The sequence below is a fragment of the Schistocerca gregaria genome, chromosome 1 (genome assembly GCF_023897955.1).
Source record: "Schistocerca gregaria isolate iqSchGreg1 chromosome 1, iqSchGreg1.2, whole genome shotgun sequence".
Classification (NCBI taxonomy): Eukaryota; Metazoa; Arthropoda; class Insecta; order Orthoptera; family Acrididae; genus Schistocerca; species Schistocerca gregaria.
The window spans coordinates 844293169-844313656 of record NC_064920.1 but is presented as its reverse complement, the minus strand read 5'-3'; the positions used below and the strand labels follow the sequence as shown (position 1 = coordinate 844313656).

At 39.5% G+C, this 20488-nt stretch overlaps 1 protein-coding gene across 4 annotated transcripts in view; it reads right to left on the bottom strand.

The window, feature by feature from the left end:
* Positions 1-20488, bottom strand: part of LOC126272509 (endoplasmic reticulum membrane-associated RNA degradation protein-like) — a 75099-nt gene that overhangs the window by 18961 nt on the left and 35650 nt on the right. For all 4 annotated transcript variants that reach the window (XM_049975411.1, XM_049975427.1, XM_049975420.1 and 1 more), the window contains exons 4-5: positions 8800-9137; positions 7374-7745 (exon numbers count right to left, since the gene is read on the bottom strand). In XM_049975411.1, the coding sequence (XP_049831368.1) occupies positions 7374-7745; positions 8800-9137 (710 nt within the window). The remainder of the gene's footprint in view (positions 1-7373; positions 7746-8799; positions 9138-20488) is intronic.

Below are 20488 nucleotides of genomic sequence, written 5' to 3'. Positions count from 1 at the left end.
TGCCAAAGGATCCAGTTTCTGAATACTTATCTTTTGTGTGATGCTAAATGGGTCAATCCAAATGAAGTGGTCCAATAAAAATTAAGTTTGTTGCTTGGCCATTTTTAAATATTTTATTTTTTTATATGTGATTACCCTATAATTGACAGTTTTTTATTTATTTTTTTTTCCTTTACTGAATGGTGGCCATTTTCGTTTGTAAGCGAGCGACTATGTTTCACTTTAGAGATGTTAGCAAAAATATGAATATCTCTGCTCTGGGTTAAGTTACTACATTGCAATTGGCATGATTGTTTTTATAAAAGTGTCCTCTACAACAATGTCTATTACACAAAATACCCTAAATTCAGTCAGATATCAATGTTGAAATTTTTACAGTACATTGCTATCGTATAGGTGTACAAACTGTGCAAAAATCATATTTTTATATTCAGTCTCACATGGGGTAACTAACCCCAAACTTTACAAAAAATGAAAATTTTCAAATTTCCAAAATTCATAAAAAAATTAAGGAAATAGTGTTCTTGCTCAATATGAGGCTAGTAGTGTATGATATCTAACTATAAGAGAAAATAGACGAATCACTCCTTGTTTGTTACTTTTGGGCCTAAAAAGTGGAGTTTTGAAAATTTGTATACCAAACTTTGGAGGTCATTTTGACTGGTTATTTTTGAATTTAGGGTATTTTGTGTAATAGACAATGATGTAGAGGACACTTTTCTAAAAACAATCATGGCAGTTGCAATGTAGTAACTTAACCCAGTGCAGAGATATTTAAGTTTTCGCTAATGTCTCCAAACTGACTAATTGTAGCGCACCCTCATGTAAAAATGGCCGCCATCCAGTGAAGGTGCAAGATAAATAATTAAAAAAAAAAAAACTGTTTTGAACTTCTCACATATAGGGCAATCAACCATCATTGGACCACTTCATACTGACTGACCAGAATTGTTTCTTGTGCAGAAGGATCCAGATTTGTTCAATGTTTCTGAATACTTTTCTTCTTGCCCAATGTATGAAGACAACTGAATCCTGTTTGATTTCCTTCCTTCTTGTATTTTTCTTTACCAATACAAAGTACGGTTATTTTACCAACTTTAACCATGAGAATGCTTCGGGAACTATTTTGGAAACTGGTGAACAGAGGTCTCCCATTTTGCACCTTCCTCTCAAAATATTCCCCCAGATTGCACATGAGTTGTCATGATTGTCCTTTACACACAATTCCTTTTCCTGGTTTCTTTCTTGACATGTTTGGATCCTGACTCCTGGATTTGCCCCCTTTGTTTCACATTTCATCAGACATGATAACCACACCAAAAGCTACATACATACAATGATGGCAATGAAATACACTAGTTTCATACACCCTAGACAAACAATGAAAGTGAAATGACCATTTGTTATGGCAGTTTGGTCATGGGAACAGTTCGAGCATGATGCAGAGCAAACAATGCCACATTTGAGAATGTTTTATTTCTGTAGAGCAGGCAAAACCAGTTACCCAAATCTCACTATTACGTCAATCACCAGGTTATTTCAACCAAAGTACTCATCAGGTGCAAAAAATTTGTTCTGTAATCTTGCTGTGGGCAAATGTTAAAGCGGATTCAGTACATATTGACTTTTAGCAGAGATAAGTAATGGCAATCTAATAGCAGATGTAGTGTGTCTAGGACACAATAAGTGCTGCTGGGGACAGAAAAATCAATAGAAGTTAGATGACTTTGGGCTGGTATTGACTAATTTTAGTTGATGCCAAACATAACTATGAAACAATACTATGAGCAGGAACATTGTGTTACCCAGTGTTGAATTCTATTTCATTTCTTTGATACATAGTTTGCAGAAATAAATACTGCATCATTACTAAATGCTCAAAATAATGGCAACTGTAGCACTAGTCCTTTTTTTAAAATTTAAAATGCAATGGAGTGCATGCTGATTTGAAACTTCCTGTCAGATTACAACCATATGCCAAAGCATGAATTCACTCCAGAAAAAACCCACTAGGCTGTAGCAAAGCCGCTTTTTTCTATGATATTGTTTCTTCTGGGGGTGCTAGTCTCACAAGGTATGCAGGAGAACTTCTGTGAAGTTCACAACTTTCATTTCATAATACTGTTACATTACATCCTGGATTTTCCGTCGTTTTATTATAACCTAACACAAAATACTTTCATTGGGACACACTTTCAACATATTATGCCAAGAAACTACACAGCTTAAGAGAGACAAGCCTGTTGTTGTGGTGGTGTGGTCTTCAGTCCTGAGACAGGTTTGATGCAGCTCTCCATGCTACTCTATCCTGTGCAATCTTCTTCATCTCCCAGTACCTACTGCAACCTACATCCTTCTGAATCTGCTTAGTGTACTCATCTCTTGGTCTCCCTCTACGATTTTTACCCTCCACGCTGCCCTCCAATACTAAATTGGTGATCCCTCGATGCCTCAGAACATGTCCTACCAACCGATCCCTTCTTCTCGTCAAGTTGTGCCACAAGCTCCTCTTCTCCCCAATTCTATTCAATACCTCCTCATTAGTTATGTGATCTACCCATCTAATCTTCAGCATTCTTCTGTAGCACCACATTTCGAAAGCTTCTATTCTCCTCTTGTATAAACTATTTATCGTCCACATTTCACTTCCATACATGGCTACACTCCATACAAATACTTTCAGAAACGACTTCCTGACATTTAAATCTATGCTCGATGTTAACAAATTTTTCTTCTTCAGAAACGGTTTGTTTGCCATTGCCAGTCTACATTTTATATCCTCTCTACTTTGATCATCATCAGTTATTCTGCTCCCCAAATAGCAAAACTCCTTTACTACTTTAAGTGTCTCATTTCTTAATCTAATTCCCTCAGCATCACCCAACTTAATTCAACTACATTTCATTATCCTCATTTTGCTTTTGTTGATGTTCATCTTATACCCTCCTTTCAAGACACTGTCCATTCGATTCAACTGCTCTTCCAAGTCCTTTGCTGTCTCTGACAGAATTACAATGTCATCGGCGAAGCTCAAAGTTTTTATTTCTTCTCCATGAACTTTTCTTTTGTTTCCTTGTATAGACCCTCTATATATTCCTTCCACCTTTCTGCTTTCCCTTCTTTGCTTGGAACTGGGTTTCCATCAAAGCTCTCTATATTCATGCAAGTAGTTCTCCTTTCTCCAAAGGTCTCTTTAATTTTCCTGTAGGCTGTATCTGTCGTACCCCTCATGAGATAAGCCTCTACATCCTTACATTTGTCTTCTAGCCATTCCTGGTTAGCCATTTTGCACTTCCTGTCGATATCATTTCTGAGAAGTCTGTATTCCTTTTTGCCTGCTTCATTTAGTGCATTTTCAAATTTTCTCCTTTCATATATTAAATTCAATATTTCTTCTGTTACCCAAGGGTTTCGACTAGCCCTCGTCTTTTTACCTACTTGATCCTCTGCTGCCTTCACTACTTCATCCCTCAGAGCTACCCATTCTTCTACTACTGTATTTATTTCCCCCATTCCTGTCGATTGTTCCCTTATGCTCTCCCTGAAACTCTGTACAACCTCTGGTTTAGTCAGTTTATCCAGGTCCCATCTCCTTAAATTCCCACCTTTTTGCAGTTTCTTCAGTTTTAACCTACAGTTCATAACCAATAGCTTGTGGTCAGAGTCCACATCTGCCCCTGGAAATGTCTTACAATTTAAAACCTGGTTCCTAAATCTCTGTCTTACCATTATATAATCTATGTGATACCTTTTAGTATCTTCCAGTATACAACCTTATTTCATGATTCTTAATCCAAGTGTTAGCTGTGATTAAGTTATGCTCTGTGCAGAATTCTATCAGGCGGCTTCCTCTTTTATTTCTTAGCTCCAATCCATATTCACCTACTATGTTTCCTTCTCTCCCTTTTCCTACTATTGAATTCCAGTCACCCATGACTACTAAAGTTTCGTCTCCCTTCACTACCTGAATAATTTCTTTTATCTCATCATAAATTTCATCAATTTCTTCGTCATCTGCAGAGCTAGTTGGCATATAAACTTGTATTACTGTAGTAGGTGTGGGCTTTGTGTCTATCTTGGCCACAATAATGCGTTCACTTTGCTGTTTGTAGTACCCCTATTTTCTTTATTCATTATTAAATGTACTCCTGCATTACCCCTATTTGATTTTGTATTTATAACCCTGTATTCACCTGACCAAAAGTCTTGTTCCTCCTGCCACCAAACTTCACTAATTCCCACTATATCTAACTTTAACCTGTCCATTTCTCTTTTTAAATTTTCTAACCTACCTGCCCGATTAAGAGATCTGACATTCCACACTCCGATCTGTAGAACGCCAGTTTTCTTTCTCCTGATAACTACGTCCTCTTGGGTAGTCCCCACCCGGAGATCCGAATGGGGGACTATTTTACCTCCGGAATATTTGACCCAAGAGGATGCCATCATCATTTAATCATACAGTAAAGCTGGATGCCCTTGGGAAAAATTACGGTTGTAGTTTCCCCTTGCTTTCAGCCGTTTGCAGTACCAGCACAGCAAGGCCGGTTTAGTTAGTGTTACAAGGCCAGATCAGTCAGTCATCCAGACAGTTGCCCCTGCAACTACTGAAAAGACTGCTGCCCCTCTTCAGGAACCACACGTTTGTCTGGCCTCTCAACAGATACCCCTCCGTTGTGGTTGCACTTAGGGTAAGGCTATCTGTATTGTTGAGGCAAGCAAGCCTCCCCACCAATGGCAAGGTCCACGGTTCATGGGGGGGAGACAAGCCTAATGTCCTTCAAATAGAAGCAGAAGCAAAGTTCATTTTCAAATGCAGAAAATATATTAATTTTGGATGGAAAGCCTTAAAAGAGTATGCTGAGCAATGTCAAATTTTCCAGACTAGTATCTGACTGACAGGTGGCATATCATCAGTAACTTATTGCATTAAACTTCATGTCAACACAATGGTAGAATGATTGAAAAAATGCACTTCAGCCCAATTTGCAGTTATGATTGTGTCAACTGCAGATCACTGTCTTTCCTCAGGAGCAAATAAGAAGCATCTTTCTTCTCCTCTTCATACTTGCTATCTTATAGAATAATATTGGAAGGAAAGCAAGCAAGGCCATTAGTGGTGGGCAGGCGTGTAGATGTGAGGAGTGAGAAGGTATGAGATAAGGGCAAGTATTCATTGTAATGACTACAAAATTAAATTTGTCAACTGAATACTTACAATAACTGTTAGATGGCAAAGTTTGGGAGCAGCGAGAAGTGGAACAATTTCTATAAGTTGTCAACAGTAAGTTGGGCTTCGGTTCCCAGTCTATTATTGGCACATTTCGGTACACTCACTGTCAACTGTCTTATCTTTATTATTGGTATCAATTTCAGTGACCTAACCAAGTAGCACTGTAATAGGGTGACAAACTTGTGTTGTGTCAATGTAACAAGTGTGTTTAAATGTGAACATTATTCAATCATATAAACTTATACTTCCACATGTAATTTATAGACCATAGATGATGATTATCTATGCCACATGCTTGCCTAAAGTTGCATCATTTTATCATTCAATAGCAGCCAGACAACATTCCCCCTCTTATGTCTACCCAAAGTGGCAACAAAGTTCTCCTTCTTGCTTCCTCTGTACCTCGCACTCTACTGCAGGCTAAGATTAACTCAGCATCAAGAATTTATATCGACTTCTAGTGGTACCTATAGAGAGGAACTATTACATCTGAGACCACTTAAACTTTAAATAAAAGAAACATGGCTTAAAGAACATTATTATACCAAAATATTGAAGGCTTTCAATGCTTTATACTTTTGAGTGTCTCAGAGTTTTACTAAAAATTACATAACAATGATGGGGAGCACATTGAATTTGTTCCGTTTTCACACTGGATGTTCTCATTGTAAACTATTACCAAAATGGAAAACCCGTGGGCATGACCAAATTAGAACTATGAAACAGTGACACATTAATAAATGGCACAACCTGTGATACGGCAGGAGCACAATTTCATCTTCCAGCTAGTGTCGCAAGTACACCCATGATGCAGTTCTCAAAACCTAAGTTCTATTGATCAGAAAAACTGTTAGAAGTGTTACCCAAACAAAACTTCACATTCTCCAACAACAGCTTCAACACAGTGCACTCACTAGATGAGCTGATTGCATCACAAAAAGGGCCAGTAACTATCGCAGAAAAAATGTTCGGCGTATTCAGAACTATAGGGATAAAAACGACAAAACATCATGACCATTAGCATTTCCATTACTGTGGCTGCCATGGTTCTACTAACTATTTGCACATTCTACTTTTTCTTCAGGCATAACCAGTCATCCACCTGAATCACCAAGCCATCAAATACCTGTCACATGGCTAAATAGTGGCAATAAAGATTTTAAAAAGTGTAAAATAGAGCAAGATTTTGGAGAGTTAATAAAACATCAAAAACCTTTGTGAATAAGCTTTCTGAAAATTTAAGTACCAGGAAGTTGTACAGTATGTAATTACCTATGCAACACACATTTCATGACACTGCTTCTGAGACAAACTAAAAAAAGTTCTGGGCATTTTTTTTAAAGAATAGGGAACGTTAAACAGTGGAAATGTATTATGGAGCAATGTAAAAATTTCTCCAAATCTTCTCCAGGTGGCACAAAGTAAGGGCAAGCCAGGCCAAAGCCCCATGTCACAGCCAAAGTAAGAAACAGGCAGAAAACAGACACTGTGGAAAGCAGAACAAACCCGGAAATGATTGCTTTACCTTGAGCAAGTGAGAAACTTTAATCGTAAAGTCAGCAACAGGATCTCAGCAAGAAAAGGACAACACTTCATTGTTTCATTGTAACAGCACAGCTTGATTGTGTGTGTGTGTGTGTGTGTGTGTGTGTGTGTGTATTTTACTCTTGCTAGTCAACAGATACACCCAAAAGTAGGTACGTTTTCTTTCTTTTGTGTGCGTGCCTAGTGACAACTCAATGCTTCTGATTTTCGGTGAGTATTCTCCATTAATCATAAAGTATTACTGGATATTCAATTTAGAGACAGGCACACGCCATTCTGGAGACAGTCGCACACAGCATTCTGAAGACAGTCCTACTGTTTGTGCATTTATTGTGATTATATAATGACCTCATTTTCAGTGCCTAGCATTGGCTTTAACTAGTGACCCTGCCATCAAATTCAGTAAATGATTCCTGTTTCTATGAGACATTATTTTGCTTGACTGTTCACATTAAACTTCAAATGTGTGTCAGTCATTGCTTTAAATAAATCTCACTATAAACATTTAATAATATTGTACTTCAACCATTTTTAATATTTATAAATAAAACAAATAAATAAATAAACAAGAAGAACAAGAAAGAAGATTACAGACCTAGATGTGTAATTGCTGTACGGCTGTGTAGAACTGGCCCTGAACCGGAGGGCTATGGCTGTTGCAGCGCCAAGCAAGTGTCCTGCTAAACAGCTCGGAATATCTGCCAGGTCGACTTCTCCGTGGCTGAGACGATCTCTCAATCTGGGACCTGTTGGTAGGGACAGTAAATCTCTAAGTAACTGCAGAAGACCTTCCCCAAGTAAAGACAGCATGCTGGTATCAGATGTATCTAGGAGATCATCCAGAGTAAGATATCGTGTTGTTGATTCAGCAGTGAGTAAGCGAGATGGGCAGCTGTGAGCAACACAGTAAGCCACACGTGCCAAGTGCTCAAGCTGTGGCAGGGCCACTAGGCAGCACCGACCCCAACTGCAACACAGATATTCAGGTACTACAGAACTGCAAAATTACGAAACCAGTTCGCATTATATAATACCTTTATTAAGTTACTGAAAACGGATCAACTCTATATTGTTCAATGAATGTAACTCAACTCCAAGCTTTTCTGTAGTTCAAAATAAAAAAATATTTTGGATTTCTGATCTATCTTAGAAAACTGAATAGTCTTCAAAACTGATATGGAATTGGAATTTTAAGATGAGACTATCTGTAGAAATTTTAGTTCAGAATACACACACACACACACACACACACACACACACACACACACACACACACACACACGGCTGCATGCATGTGCACCTCCTCCCCTCCCTCTCCCCCTCCCATTGGTGAGTTCTTATATATGGCCCAAATGAAGACGACAGGATGTTTGGCAAAATTCATAAACTGAAAATTAAAAATAGCCTGGACTAAACTAGGAAATATGGGAAGAATCGGGAACAAGCGAATGTATCAGAGAATAAACTGGGATTGAAAACATAATCATCAACACATAATGAATATGAACGGAACATTAGGTCAGTTGAATGGCTGTTAGACAGACCAAAGAAGTTTTTTGCTGGATTCCAAGAGAGAGCACGAAGCCAATCATTCCATGGAATGCTGGTAGGTGATATGTATCACTGAAGACCATAATGCTTGGAAAAAATTTAGAAGGGGCTATTAGCAGTGGATGTCACTTACGATAATACATTCAATTTAGTTCTCTCTTGTTTTATTTCAAAGCTAAAACACTTCCGGTGAATTAAGTTTCTAAAATTAAAAAAAAAAAAAAAAAAAAAAAAAAAAAAACCAAAAAGCCTTGCACCATTTTCTGGCAAGCCCATATTTGTATAATATAGGGTGGGCAAAAATTTTTGTGGAAATTTTGAGCATCTAAAATGCACAAGAGAATCATAAGAAAGGAAAAAGGAAACATATTTGATCATCACTTTGAAAGCAGAGCATTTCGTGATAAATAACATTTATTTCAACATACACAAGTATATAGCAATTAGAAGCTGAAAGTCTATTTACTCACCTACCCCTATGATAGTGCTGTAAAGCAGATGTCCAAAAATCAAGGTGTCGTGATGGAATAAGTGGAGATTCTCTAAGAACAGACAGGACCGCGTGTGGTACGAGGTCACCAGGAGGTGGCTCCATGTGTTTGGCGAGCTCAGATAGATCACTGGCCTGAGGCCTGCGGGGAATTGAAGCAAGCTCAGCAGACAGCAGCTGCCCTATACTGGCAACTGCAACGAAGAGTGCTGTAGCCAGTGATGGGGGTATCTCAGCCGGATGAAGAAACCCATGCCATACCAGGTTACGCACATTAAAAGACAGTGGAGTGCCTACCAGTAACTGTAGGAATATTGTCTGTAAAATAAGTGAACACTTAACTGATCATGTTACATTACACAGTTCAGAAGTGTGCACCACATACTGTTTAAAAGTTTATACCCAGAAGTAGGAAAAGAATGCTGACTGTTATCAGTCTAAGACAAAGATATAATAATGTAAAACTACACAGAAATGACTATTGGGTACAAACCTTTACATTACTATCTGGTATTTCTAAAATCTCAGTAGATAATGCATGGTCATAGAAAAATCTTAATTTACATTTAACTACATACATAATGTTTATGCAACAATTTAGGTGCCATGTTTTATGCTGGTTAAATATGAGGGTTGGAACTTAAGTAGTGGCAACTATTTATTCACAACCGATACAAAAGAGTTACATGTTTGCACCTGTACTGTTCTTCAAAGTAGTCACCAGCATTGTGTAGACCCCGTTGCCAGTGTTGTGGAAGACGTAGTATACCGTTAGCAGAGCCTGTACTGACGATGGTGCAATTGGAGCAGTCTACTGCCTGTCAAAACTCAGGAACAGTTCTGAAGCGAATGCCACAAAGTGGTTCCTTCATATTCAGAATCAAATCAAAGTCACAAGGACTTAAGTCCGGGGAGTATAGTGGATGGTAGTCCCATCAACAGAACAGAGCAGCCACAGATTGCGCTGTATGCGCCTGTGCATTGTTGTGCTAAATGATAGGTGGGTTGCGCAGAAAGTGGTGCCGCTTCTTTCACAAAGCTGGTCGAAGGTAATGCTTCCAAAATGAACAGTAATACTGTGCACTGACGGTCTGCTGTGGAGGAACATAATGCATTAGTATAACACCATCAGAGTCGTACATGTTAATAACCATAACTTTAGACTGCTCCATTCGCATCATCGACAAAACAGACTCTGCTAATGGTATACTACGCCTTCCACATCGCTGGGTTCTACACAACACTGAGGACTTTTCTGAAGGACAGTAACAGGTGCAAACATGTAACTCTTTTGTAACGGTTGTGAATAAATAGTTGCCACTATTTAAGTTCCAACCCTCGTATAAGTGTGCATGTTTTGATCATTATTGTATAAACAATGTGGTAGTGTCAAATCCTTGATATAATATAAATAACTGATGAGTAAAGACAATGCTTACTATAAGGACCTGAACTTACGGACCAGAACATTATAACTCAGATTAAGAAACACAAGCTTAGTGCACACATTTGTTGATACTTAGTTAAGGTGAGTGAGTGTCTAGGATAGACTATACGGTTTGAAAATGGAACTGGTAAGAGTAAATGAGGGACAAGGGTTAAGAGAGAAAGGGAAAGCTGTAGAAATAATAATAATGATTTTGATTTTAGGGAAATGGATGGCATGGATGTCAGTGTCCTTTCCAAATATGAATAAATACTTGTCGTCGATGGAGAAACAATACCGCGTAACTGACAGATTATCGATTTTGCATTTTTAAGTCAGTTCATATCCTTGACTCTCAGTGCTTCTACTCTTACTGCCAGAATGCTGATTGTTTAAATTACATACATATGAAATGAACTAAAACAATACTGTGTATATAGCAGAGCAAAAAAAATAAATAAAATAAAATAAAATAAATGAAAATACAGCATAAGTGCAAAAGAATGAAATACTGCGTAACTAGATTGTTTTGGATTTAGTAAACAATACCACATAAATTGCTTGCTATGTATCTTCTTCTGTTCGAAAGTGGTTCCTTGGTTCTACTTCCAGTTCATGAAAATGGACAGCATTCTACAAGATGCTCTCTTTACTGAGGAAGAAATTGTTTCTCGGCTGAACTAATGATATGAAAGTGAAGAATCCTTCTTGAGAGACTGACAGTGAAAAGAAAATTGTTTTCTTATTTACCTCGCATTAACAGTAGTCCACTACAATTCTAAAATTTAGTTGTACCACAGTTGCTTTATTGTAATGCCACACTTCACTTATTGTGTGCTTTAGTCCTTTCTGCAAAATATGGTTTGAATACTCACATGATTATAGGTTCCCATATAAATCCAGAATGAACAACAGGCATGTACAGTAGCAACAGTGAAATTACTGGCACAGAAGAAGAATTAATTTCGAATATGGGGTTCTCAGTCACTTTTCCTGGGCCATTTATGAGACAGGTAATTTTTATTGTGACTATTAGTGTTATTAATGGTACCATAATTGTTGTTATCGTAAGGACATGAATTTGAAATTCAACCCAATTTGACCTGCGATTCCAGATATGGGATTTTTTTAGTCTGTGTATACTGACTTATTTGTGGTGTTTCAGGCACTTTATTGCCACAATGCAGCAGGGTCTCACTGAAAAAGAAATCTGTGAAAATTATTCAGACACAGAATCTTTAAGTGATTTACAGCCTTGTGACGAAGAGAACATAAGTGATGATGACATAAGTGACAGTGAAAATACAGAATAAGAAAGTTCAAACAACGGAAAATCCAGGATGGATGTAACAATACCACAGAAGAAAAGTTGCTACTCTCCATGTAGTGGAGATGGTAAGTTGCGATAGGCACAACAAAAAGATTCACACAATTATAGCCCTCTCCCTGTTCCCATTCCAGCACTACACAGCTGTCACTTCACCACCACACCCAGTCTTTAATTTCTTCTTTTTATTTCTCTCCTTTCTGCTACTTACCCCCTCCCCCCCCTCTGCACCTTCTCTCCTGCCCTCCATCTAAACTGCAACACTTCACTATCTGCCACTCCCACCATACTATCCCTCCCCCTCCCTGCCACAGCTGCCTCCTTACCCCCACACAGTAGCCACTCCCATCATGCATTGGTGCTGCTGCTCACAGTGTGGGTTCAGCTCTCTGAGACTGCAGACGTGTGTGGTAGTTGCATTAGCGCGCGCGCGCGCGCGTGTGTGTGTGTGTGTGTGTGTGTGTGTGTGTGTGTGTGTGTGTGTGTGTGTGTGTGTGTGTGTGTGTGTGTACTGCTGACAAAGACTTTAATGGCCAGAAGCTATAATTGTGTGGAATTTTTTTTGTACCTATCGCGACTCAGCATCTCCACTATATGGTAAGTAGCAACTTTCCTTCTCTGGTATTGTTACATTCCATCCTAGATTTTCCATTGTTTGATTTTTGCTGATGGCTTTCTTCGATCCTAACCCTGTGCTGTTTTCCTTTGTAACTACTTTCTTTTGCATTGCTATACTCAATGCCCATCGTTCTTTCTTTTCTTTCCTGTGTTTCTCTTGTTGCCTTATGAACCGTACTGCACGCTCTGCTTATGAGCCACACTGTATCAACCGTCTCGGCCACGTGCAACAGACAGCCTCAAGACCACACAGATTGTTGGTGCAGCAACTTATGTCCCACATCTTCTTGCCGATATAATTAAGCCTATACCTTCAAACTGATCATGCTCCCTGTGTCAGTTCCTGTATTTTTGTGTGTTATCTCCTGCACTTTTCTGGTGCCACACGATCTTAACACTCTAACTACGAACCCCTCCCCACCCCCCACCACTTTCTCCATTCTATCCCTGTTCGCACCCATTAAATCCACCTCATCCAGTCACATATGCCGTCCCCCTTCTTTATGCTTATCTGCCCTCATACCAACTACCCACAGTATTATACATATATTTATTAATGGTGGGTTATTCTCTACTTTGACCCTTATGACTTCTTGCCAATTTTAGTGAGTTTTTGCCTTCTACTATCAACGTCTTCCCCAGATTTCTCTCTTTTTTCCTCCTTGTGCATCCATTTCTTCCTTTTCACGCATACTTCGGTGTATTTTTACGTAATTTTTCAGACGTAATTCTACTTTCTTAGGTAATTTATCGCATTTTTTGCACCACCATCGATCCTTGCTCCTTCCATCTGTGTCAATACAGAGAAGTTTCCTTATCCCTAGCCAGATCCCAGTTCAGATACTGTTCCTGCGTTGTTGCTTGGCTCATGAAATACTCCCTAATGGCCTTACCATCAAATTACCCATCTTTGGTTGCCACCCCTCCTTCCACAATGACCTCCATCTGTTCAGATTCCGCCAATCCTTAGCCCTCACCAACATAAAAATGGCTCTGAGCACTATGGGACTTAACATTTATGGTCATCAGTCCCCTAGAACTTAGAACTGCTTAAACCTAACTAACCTAAGGACAGCACACAACACCCAGTCATCACAAGGCAGAGAAAATCCCTGACCCCGCCGGGAATCGAACCCGGGAACCCGGTCACCAACATAGTCCTACAAAACCATATCAACCAAGCCCAATCATCTCCATCCGCAAAATTCTCCTGCTATGCAATCCCAAATTCCTGGAACCCATAACACACACTGAAACTCTTGCCCTGCATAAACTTGAGCAACATGCACAACGCCACCTGATAAAGCTCTCCATCCTGCTCACATCCTACTCCCACCTTGGAATACCACTGTCCACCACTTCCTCCAAACGTCCCTCACGGGCCCCTCATAGCTGACAAACCCTGTCTCGCAGACCTACTACACTTACCCCACCCTCCATACCTACCTCCCACCACCACATAGAACCCAGAACCTAAACAGACCTGCAACACAGTTATGAACCTTTCCTCCAGAAGCCTTAGTCCCACAGAAATATCAGTCCTTTCCAAAGGCCTCACCTTTTCCCCACTCCCAAAGTCAACCATGCAGGACTAGTTAAAGACCTCCTCTCCTTCTCCCAGTCCCTACAGTGGAAACACTTTTTTGCCACCAACCACCAACCAGACTCAATCAAAGACCAATATTGGACCTTGCACAACTCAGTTCACTCCTCCATCCAACCGCGATCCACCCCCACTGCCTCCAAACCACTACCTGTTAACTTTCCAGAGCTTCTTAACCTCGAACCTTGCCTCACCATCATTCCCCAAATCCCTCAACATGCAAACTAACCTTACATCTGCAGAAAGAACCGCAGTCCACCGTCTAAAAACTGACCCTGACCTGCAGACAAAGGCTCCACCACCGTTGTTTTGAACTGCAAGGATTACGTGGCAGAAGGACTCCGTCAGCTGTCAGATACTTCCACATACAAACCATGCCACAGTGATCCCATTCCAGTAATCCAGCAGGATCTCCAGTGACTACTCAAATCCTTAGGCCCATCCCAGAACCTCTCCCCAGAGTCCATCCCTCTACTTATCCCTACCACTCCCTGCACTCCCATGTTCTACATTCTTCCTAAAGTCCGTAAACCCAACCACCCAGGATGCCCCATTGTGGCCGGTTACTGTGCCCCCACTGAGAGAATCTCTGCTCTCGTAGACCAACACCTTCAACCTATTACCTGGAATCTATCCTCCTATATAAAAGACACCAACCATTTCCTTGACCAACTCTCCACAATTCCTGTCCCTTTACCACATGGTGCCCTGCTCGTCACTATTGTGGCCACCTCCCTGTACACTAACATTCCTAACGCTCATGGCCTTACTGCTATCGAACACTACCTTTCCAGACACCCTATGGATTCCAAACCAACAATCTCCTTCCAGTCTCCATGACCAACTATACCCTCACCCACTAATACTTCTCCTTTGAAGGAATTACCTACAAACAAAACTGCAGAATGGCTATGGGCACCTATATGCCACCATCCTATGCTGAACTATTCATGGGCTACCTAGAGGAATCCTTCCTAAAAATCCAGAATCCTAAACCCCTCATCTGGTTCAGATTAATTGATGACATGTTCTATCTGGATTGAAGGTGAAGACACCTTATTCACATTCCTCCAAAACCTCAACAACTTCTCCCCCATTTGCTTCACCTCGTCCTACTCAACCCAACAAGCCACCTTCCTAGATGTTGACATCCACCTAAGAGATGGCTACATCAGTACCTCCATCCATATCAAACCTACTAACCACCAGCAATACCTCCACTTTGACAGCTCCCACCCTTTCCATACCAAGAAGTCCCTTCCGTACAGTCTAGCCCCCTCCCCCTGCAGTGACGAGCAGTCTGTCTCTAAATATACCAAGGTTCTCACTGAAGCCTTCACTGACCGTAATTATCCCCCCTTCCCTGTACAAAAACAATTCTCCCGTGCCTTATTTTTCCAGTCTCCCACCACCTCCTAAAGTCTGGCCACAGAGGAGCATCATTAACTCAGTAGCATCCAGGACTGGAGCAACTGAATTACATTCTCTGCCAGGGTTTCGATTACCTCTCATTGTGCCCTGAAATGAGAAATGTCCTACCCCTATCCTTCTGACTCCTCCTACAGTAGTATTCCACTATCCACCAAACCTACACAATATATTTGTCCACCCTGCTCCCAATCCCTCACCTCATGGCTCACACCCCTGTAACAGACCTAGAGCAAGACCTGTCCCATACATCCTCCTACAACCACATACTCCAGTCTGGTCACTAACATCACCTATCCCATCAAAGGCAGGGCTACCAGTGAAACCAGTCATGTGATTTACAAGCTAAGCTGCAACTTCTGTGCTGCATTCTATGTAGGCATGACAACCAACAAGCAGTCTGTCCACATGAATGGCCACCGACAAACTGTGGCCAAAAAACAAGTGGACCACCCTGTTGCACAGCTGAACATGATATCCCTCATCTCAATGACTGCTTCAAAGCCTGTGCCATATGGATCTTTCCCATCAACACCAGCTTTTCTGAATTGCGGTGGTGGGAACTTTCCCTTCAATATATCCTACATTCCCGTAAACCCTCCTGGCCTCAACCTTCGTTTGTCACTGTCGTTACCCATCCAGCCCCCACCCTGTTCCCATTCCAGCAGTACAAAGCCATCATTTCACCGCCACACCCAGTCTTTTGGTTTCTTCTTCTTATTTCTCTCCTTTCCACTTCTTCCCCCTCCCCCCTTCGCACCTTCTCTCCTGCCCTCCATCTAAACTACAACACTTCACTGTCTGCCATTCCCACTATACTATCCGTCTCCCTCCCCGTCCCAGTCTCTTCCTTACCCCCACCCAGTCGCCACTCCCATCATGCATTGGTGCTGCTGCTCGAAGTGTGATTTCAGCTCTCCGAGACTGCAGACATGTGTGCTAGTTGCGTTTGCATGAGTGTGCATGTGAGTGTGTGTGTTTGTGTGTCTACTGCTGACAAAGGCTTTAATGGCCGAAAGCTATAATTATGTGAATCTTTTTGTTGTGCCTATCGCGACTCAACAAGAAATTTATTCTGATTCAAGTAATCCATCGTCTGATGATTCAGTAGAGAGAGATAGCCGGCTGTCAAGTACTGCATATTTTCAAGGTAAAAATCGATTCAAGTGGTCTACTCATCCAACACCTAGGTCCAGAGTCAGAAGTCACAACATCATCACTCACCTACCTGGTCTCATCAGTGCTCATAAGAAACGGAACATGTCACCAATTGAATCATCGCAGTTGCTGATATCACATGAAATGACCACACATATTTGCACTCACACTAATTGGAAAATAACAGAATATTCAGAAAAGTATAAAACTAATGCTTCTTACACTAACCATGTGAGTATTATGGAAATGAAAGCATTCATTGGGTTGTTGCTGTTATCAGGTATATTCAAATCTGGTCATGAAGATATAGGAAGTTTATGGACAACTAATGGAACAGAACTAGATATAATCAGAATAATGATGACAGTAAAGCGATTTATGTTCTTATTACTGCTTTGATGTTTGATGATGTGAATTCTGGCTAAGAAAGAAGAACTAATGATCGTGCTGCTCTCATCTCAGAAATATTTGGAAATTTCTTTCAGAACTGTCAAAAAAACTACAGCTGCTCAGAATATTTGTCAGCTGATGAAATGCTTTGCCTATTTAGTGGGAAATGGTTTTTCAGGGTTTATATGAAATCAAAGCCTGCTAAATATGGCATCAAGATAATGTACATTTTCAACACTAAAACACATTATCTACACAATGCTTTTATCTATATGGGCAAAACAATCACTAATAAAACAAGGAAACTTCCATTTCCAACACAGAATGTACTGCAGCTTGCAGACTCTTTATTTGGAACAAACAGAAATATAACTGCCAATAACTGGTTCTCTTCTGTCGAGCTGGTTTACAAACTGATTGAAAATGGTTTGACTTATGTTGGAACAATGGGCCAAAATAAATGGGATACACCACCAGAATTTTTAGCCAATAAACAATGGGTAGTATGATCTACATTATTTGGTTTTATGTTGGATAAAACATTGGCATCTTATGCCCCAAAAAAGAATCAAAGCGTGGTGGTAATCAATGCACCATGACAATTCAGTCAATGAAAACAGTGGAAAACCTGATAACTGATCTTTACAACAGAACAAAAGGTGGTGATGATACATCAGATCAGAAATGTGCCAATTATACAAATTCTAAAAGAACTCAATGATGGACATGTGTAATATTTTCAGCAATATTGAATGTTGAGCGTGGAAATGGATTTGTATTATGGAAGGCATCAAATGGTGGAAAATGTATGAAACATAATCATTACATAAAAGAAATTGGACTAAATTTGATAAGGCCATTCATCACAGAAAGAAAAATGGAGTATTCTTCATTTTCAGTAGATTTGAAGAATATAATAGACAATTTTCTAGGGGCAGCTGGTGAACTACAAAATGACAAACGACTAGAAAATTCACCTTTTAATAACAGTGGCTCACGAAAACTGACAGCTAACAATCACAAAAATGTGACAGATGTATTAAATTCATCTGTAAACAACATGCAGAAAAAAAAGTGGTGTGTACCAAGTGTCATTCTTAGTTCACGTATTGATATAGATAACATTTGGACACTTCCATGTTTTGTTTTTATTATTTTTATTTCTGACTGATGGCATAAAGAGTCCCTATTTATGTTAAGGGGAAGTTATGAGAAACTCCATAGTATATAGCTTTTTAATCTAAGCCTTTCTTGTAATCATATAGCATTCCAAAGTAAGGTACTAAAAATTCTTGTAAAATATGAGACTTAGGGAAAAAAAAGGCGTAAAATTTTTGCTGAATAAAAGTTGATTTACATTTGAAATAAAACTTATTTTAATAGAATCATTGTGCATTTACATACAAATTATATCTTTTATGAAGATTGTGTTGAACTTCTATTCAAGAGTCCAGTTGTACCTGCAATTCCAGTTATGTTCATCAAAATATCGATTCGAGTTAAGAGTTAACTTAATTTTTCAAACATTTCTTGTCTAGAAACATCACTGACTACATCTAAGAATGCTCAGAATGATACAACACTCTCAGTTACCACTGTAGACGAGAATACACATTTATTGCTACACAATGGTGCTGATTTTGACAATTTATATAACTTATTGGTAGCTGGTGGAAGCAGTAAAAATTATGAAAATGGAGGCCAAGTATTTTGTGGTAACTTAAGCAGTGACAGGAAAAGGAAATCTAAGGCCTGCACTGAAGATTGGAAGTAAAACACAAAAAAAACCTCTGAGAATGTAAGGAGTAGCATACATTGGATATAAAAGAAGCCGATGTGGTAAAATTACTCATAATAGTCCAAGAGAGGCACAAAAATTAGGTCTGATGTGTACTTCAAAGGTGTGTCAGAAACGCATTGAAAGAAAGTGTCATCAAGTTCTTAACACTTTTTGGAAACCAACGTCATGAGATCAGAGGAAGATTTACGTAATCAATCATGTGGAAATAATTCCAACCAAACATCCAGGGAAGATCACTGGTGAATCCAGAAGAAAATGTTCACTGGGTTATTACTTGAGAGATGATATGGGAAAACACCAAGTATGCAGAAAAAATATATACTCTTGGCATTAAAGAATAGACAGTGAGATATTGACTGCATATTCCACATATGGGATGAGCCCTGATTCAGAATCATCATGTTTCAGAATAAAACAAACAAAGAAAAAAGGTGAGGAAAACTTCAAGAAAGAATCCCTGGACTGTCTTCTGAAACTGCCATCACATTACTGCAGGAAAACATCCTCCAAGCTGTATCTTGAGCCTATTGAACAAAATAAACAGCTGTATGGACTCTACACTGAAAAATATAATAAGGAACAGGATTCACCATTGAGTCGGAGCACCTATAACTCGATTTTCAAAGAGGGTAACCTTAGCTTATTTTTCTCCCCCCAAGGAAGACCAGTGCAACTTGTGTTCTAGTTTTACAGACTCGGACACTTAAGTGAATAGAAGTGGAAGCAGCACATACAGCAGAAAAATCCGACAAGATTCCAGAAGGATTTAGATAAGAAAGATGCCCAGCAGAAGCCCTGCACAGTCTAACACAATGGACTTGCAGGCCGTGGAAGTAGCACAAATTTTACAGGCAAGTGCAGCTTATTATTGCACTGAGTAATTTAGAAAGTCATGATGCAGTGTGTTACTGATTCAATGAAACACAACGTGAACTGGTTGCATAACGTCTTGCTTTGTGTATCGTGGACATACTATCCAAAACGATTAAGGAAAATCCTGTCCCAGTCATTCTGTGTTCTGACAGCTGCACAGAAATGTGTATTATCAAACACTCTTAAGATTAGCAGTTGATTTAGGAGTGCCGATTATGCAAAAGTTTGTGGAGAAATGTCATACTCAGATGGAATGTGAGTCAGTTCACAGTTCCATCGCGTGCAATCTCAAAGGACATGAAGTTACACTTTCTAGCCTTGACATATAAAGAGGTGAGAAGAAAGCCACAACCTTACGAAGTCTATTACCTAGGTTATTCCTTTCTCTCTAACTACGCAGAGAAAAGTTTGTGGCTGCATGACTCAGTTAGGCTTGGAATCGCTGCAAAAAATGATCCAACAGTTAAGGACCTGAGGGCAACACAGTACCATCAAAATGGTATTATTTACTACAAGTGCACTTTCAACAAAGTGTTGCAAGAAATACCAAGACGTCAGAGAAAAATTTCTGGAAAAGTTTGCTTTCTGAAACTATACAAAGAAAGACTGAAAAATCAGGAAAGCCAAATGGGATCATTTACAACAATTTAAAGCCATTGTTCCTAAGGACTGTCATTGCTATTATGACAACATTCCTTACGAATGATTATCATCTTGGACGTTACTGTTTCAGGAGTGACAGTGCGGTATAGTTCTTTGTTCAACGGTTTTTTATTATAGAAATCTACTGACATTATCAGACCTATGTGAACCGTGTGTATATTTGAATTTTCCGATGAAGTCATTCAATAAAGTCTTTTCAAATGATGTTACTGTTTTCTCAGCACCAAAAACAACGTAAAAGTGGTAAGTCGTACAAGAGACTGACAAACCAATATTGTGTAAATAACATTCCTCTTCCATAAATACCAAGAAAATTCTGGGTATCTGTCATAGATAAGATTTCTAAAGAGTATTTTCCTTCTTTTGCTTTTTGTTATGATCC